The sequence below is a fragment of the Tasmannia lanceolata genome, unplaced genomic scaffold (genome assembly GCF_043159265.1).
Source record: "Tasmannia lanceolata isolate RefF3 unplaced genomic scaffold, GAP_Taslan_0.1 ptg000037l, whole genome shotgun sequence".
In the NCBI taxonomy this organism is placed as follows: domain Eukaryota; kingdom Viridiplantae; phylum Streptophyta; class Magnoliopsida; order Canellales; family Winteraceae; genus Tasmannia; species Tasmannia lanceolata.
The window spans coordinates 56196492-56200715 of NW_027518714.1; the positions used below are offsets into that span (position 1 = coordinate 56196492).

General features: G+C 42.9%; 1 protein-coding gene across 1 annotated transcript; it reads left to right on the forward strand.

Moving 5' to 3' along the window:
- The first annotated feature begins 1691 nt into the window (after nucleotides 1-1691).
- Nucleotides 1692-3815, forward strand: LOC143862296 (uncharacterized). Its single transcript, XM_077373319.1, has one exon. The coding sequence runs from the start codon at nucleotides 1842-1844 to the stop codon at nucleotides 3753-3755; it is 1914 nt and encodes a 637-aa protein (XP_077229434.1). The 5' UTR covers nucleotides 1692-1841; the 3' UTR covers nucleotides 3756-3815.
- The last annotated feature ends 409 nt before the right edge of the window (nucleotides 3816-4224 follow it).

A 4224-nucleotide genomic window follows, 5' to 3' on the forward strand; every position in this document is an offset into this window, starting at 1 on the left:
TAAAATGGTGGACCCGACCTGATGCACGTGCTTTTGCAGAGTTAATGGGAAAGAACGGACCTATGGAAACATGGTGTAAAATGAGGAACCCCAAGCAAATGCATGGATTTGGGTTGTGGATAGTTGGTCCCACCCTATCAAAATGGTTTAAATTGTATGACATCATATCAAAACATGCGGTGTAAAATGGTGGGCCTTACCTTATCAAAATATGTGGTGTAAAATGATGGGCCAACCCGTGCTCCGCATAGGTGTACAAATTCCATCATTGAAGAAATTCGAGAAAATTTTCCATAAAAAAAATTTCTAAAAAAAACAATTTCCGTAAATGTAAGAAGCTGAGAGGGGAGAGATTTTAAGAATTATCAAAACAAAACCCACCCCCAAATTACCACCTTGGAGGCCAAGGAAATAAGGAATGGCACAAAATCATGGACTTGTCACTTGTGTTGTAGTTTCAGGAAATGTTATAGGTGATGAAACTTGGTACCCCAATTTAGTTACTATATATAGTTATCAAAACTAATTGATGATGCCAAAATCCGGATCTGGGCGTCGGACGAGCGCTATCGGCAAAACCAGCAGCTTAGGTTGGTAGAGCTCTTACTCATGGGTGCCTGCGCTCATAGAAAACAACGTTAGAAGGGCCCCAGAGTGGAGACTTGGGGGCACCCTCCGACACTCAAGTCAGGTATTGGTATCACATATATCTAAGCAAGACTAATAGAGATAAACATGCTTATGGGGGAAGAAAAGAGCCCTCTACCATTGAGCAAGGGGGTGCCTTATATAGGCTTAGAGTTCTTACACCATGTTTTGGTGTATAAGCCATGTGTCCTTGTGCATGCCATATTTTTAGCATGTTTGCCACTTGTCAGAACTAAAAGGAAAATTTATCTAATTTTCTCCCAACACTTGTCTTTATACTCTTCTTGATCATAATTAGATTCCTTTGGTATAAGGGTGACACGTGGCGGGATCTAGCGGTCTTACCGTATTTTCTCCCCATCACTAATAACGCCGATAATGATTATTCATATCCCTTTCTCAATGCTTTTGTACTAGACACAATTGCAGAGTTAATGGGAATAGAGAGTTATATGATAATGATTATTCATATCCCCCACATTATTACTTTTTCCTTTGTATAGCAGAGGAAGGGATGAAGGAGTTTAAGGGAATCTTCCATAGAGATGATTTGGAAGATAGGAAATTGCATTTACTTGGTTTCCCAACATATGCACTTTTTTCATTTCTACCATTAACATCACCTCTACGTACCATGACCCTAAGCTAAAGCCCTAATCACTACTGGAACCACCACATCTACCATTTTGAGGGGCAAGGTTAAATTTGGGGAGAAATTCTCGGGAGGTTAAATCTCTACTAGCTTAAATTTGATTTCCTTTTGATCTCCCTTTGACTTCTTCTTCTCCGAATCATCGCCACATCTACTAGCAACCAAACAGAGCATTAAGGTCTGTGATGATAAAAGTTCACATACAGGTGGCAGTAGGTTTGCCCAATTCAAATTACCACCTTGGAGCCCAAGGAAATAAAATACTATATAAATATACAATTTTGACTCCATGTTTCCAAGATATAGAAATTATAGGCAAATTGCCCAATTGAAATTACCACCTTGGAGCCCAAGGAAACAAAATTCTATAAATATACAATTTTGAGAATCGCTCTCTCAAGCCTATCAAAACAAAACCCACGCACAAATTCCCACCAAGGAAACGCACAAATTCCCACCTTGGAGCCCAAGGAAACGAATTCTATAAATACAGTCTTTTGTTTTCATAGTCTCAAACCTATCAAAACCAAACCCACCCACAATGGCTCCCCTCCTTGGCCCGCCGGAAATCCACTTCCCACCGACTCCGGCCGGTGAAAAAAACACTAGTTCCGGCGACCCTTTCATAGACCTTTTGACCACCCACTTCAACACCAAAACAACTATCGATAAACCCCTCATGGGGCTGACAGAAAACTTTTCCCCTACGTTTCTATCCACGGGCAACCCCTGTCTAGATTTCTTCTTTCAAGTGGTCCCTGACACACCCCCTGAAACCCTAACCCTAAGATTACAATCCGCTTGGGATCACAACCCTCTCACCGCCCTAAAACTCATCTGCCAACTACGTGGCGTTAGAGGGACCGGAAAATCAGACAAGGAAGGGTTCTACACTTCAATTTTATGGCTCCATAAAAACCACCCCAAAACCCTAGCGTTGAATCTCAGGCCGATTTCCGACTTCGGTTACCTTAAAGACTTGCCGGAAATCTTATTCCGGCTACTCGAAGGTCCCGACGTTCGGAAAATCGCAAAGGAGGGAAGATTAAAGAGGTCCCGTAAAAGAAGAAGATTTAGAAGGAATCTGAAACCGAAACCGAAACGGAAATCGAAAAGTAAGAGCAATGTACCTCGAGAGGAGAGGGTTTCGGCGGAGAAAGCGAGAGTTGAAATAGAAAAGGAGAAGGCAAGGGATCTAAGAAAGGCGAAGATCGCATCCATGGCGATACGAGCCATCGAGAGATACGATCGCGATCCGAATTACCGTTTCTTACATGATCGGACCTCGGATCTGTTGGCAGATCTTCTTATCTCCGATATCCGATCGTTGAAATCCGACGATCGGAAAAGCATCAGCCTCAGCCTAGCTTCCAAATGGTGCCCCTCCATTGACTCGTCCTACGACCGATGCACGCTCATCTGTGAGACTATTGCTCGTTTGGTCTTTCCTCGCGAATCGGATCCGAACTATAAAGATCTCGAAGAGCGGTATTACGTCTATAGAATCCGCGATCGGCTCAGTAAGGAGATCCTCGTCCCGCTCCGTCAAGCACTAGAGTTACCAGAGGTGTACATGAGCTCGAACCGGTGGGACTCGCTCCCGTACAAACGAGTCGCCTCGGTAGCCATGAGAAACTACAAAAAACTCTTCAAGAAACACGATCTGGATCGATTCTCCGAATTCCTCGACCGAGTCAAGGAAGGAAAGGCGAAGATTGCTGCAGGCGCATTGCTTCCTCATGATATCTTAGCAGACGTGGTCGATTCAGATGAGGATGAGGAATCTGAATTAGTTGCAGAGCTTCAATGGCGGAGAATGGTGGATGATTTATCAAAAAAAGGGAAATTAAGGAACTGTTTGGCGGTGTGTGATGTGTCTGGTAGTATGACCGGGACTCCGATGGATGTATGTGTTGCTCTCGGGCTTTTGATCTCAGATCTGAGCGAAGATCCATGGAAAGGGAGGGTCATTACCTTCAGCAGCAATCCTCAGTTGCATCTGATCGAAGGAGAAACCCTAAAAGAGAAGATTCAGTTCGTGAAATCGATGGATTGGGGGATGAACACGAATTTTCAGAGGGTTTTTGATCGGATCTTGAAGATTGCGGTGAGAGGAAAGTTGGAGGATGAGAAGATGGTGAAGAGGATTTTTGTCTTTAGTGATATGGAGTTTGATGCGGCATCTGAGAATAGATGGGAGACTGATTATAAGGCGATACAGAGAAAGTTTCGGGAGCGAGGGTACGTATCGGTGCCGGAGATTGTGTTTTGGAACTTAAGGGAGTCTGTTTCGATTCCGGTGACTGGGGAGGAAAAAGGGGTGTCGTTAGTAAGTGGGTACTCAAAGAATTTGCTGACGCTGTTTATGGACGGAGGTGGGGTCGTTAATCCGGTGGCGTTGATGAAAGCAGCAATCTCTGGCGATGAATACAAGAAGCTCGTTGTGTTTGATTGAGTTTTTGTTCATAGAATGTAATTAAAATACCCGTTTTTAATTTATTATTATTAAAGCTTAGTGTGTGTCATTATCAAATTTAGGGAATGTCGATATAATTTCCTTAAACATACTCTTTTATTAGATTTTCAATGCTGTAAGCATATTTTCTATGCAATAGCACATCCACATCCGCAGAATCCCTTAAGCCATGGACCCTGGCAAATCCCCTGTAACTTTAAACATGAAAAGATGAGGATTTGCTAGTCTCCATGGCAAAAGGCATGTTGCAGAACGGCTGTTCATGAGATTGCATCCACATCATGAATAATGACAAAATCTGTTGAAATGTGAGCCCATGGTCTGTTGAATATCATGAATGTAATCATAATAAATGGTTTGTGTTTCCATGACAGTTGTATACGCCAAGCCTTGGGTACACCTGTTTTTCTGTTTCGAGTAGATACCTGCCAAATTTCCTAATTGCAAC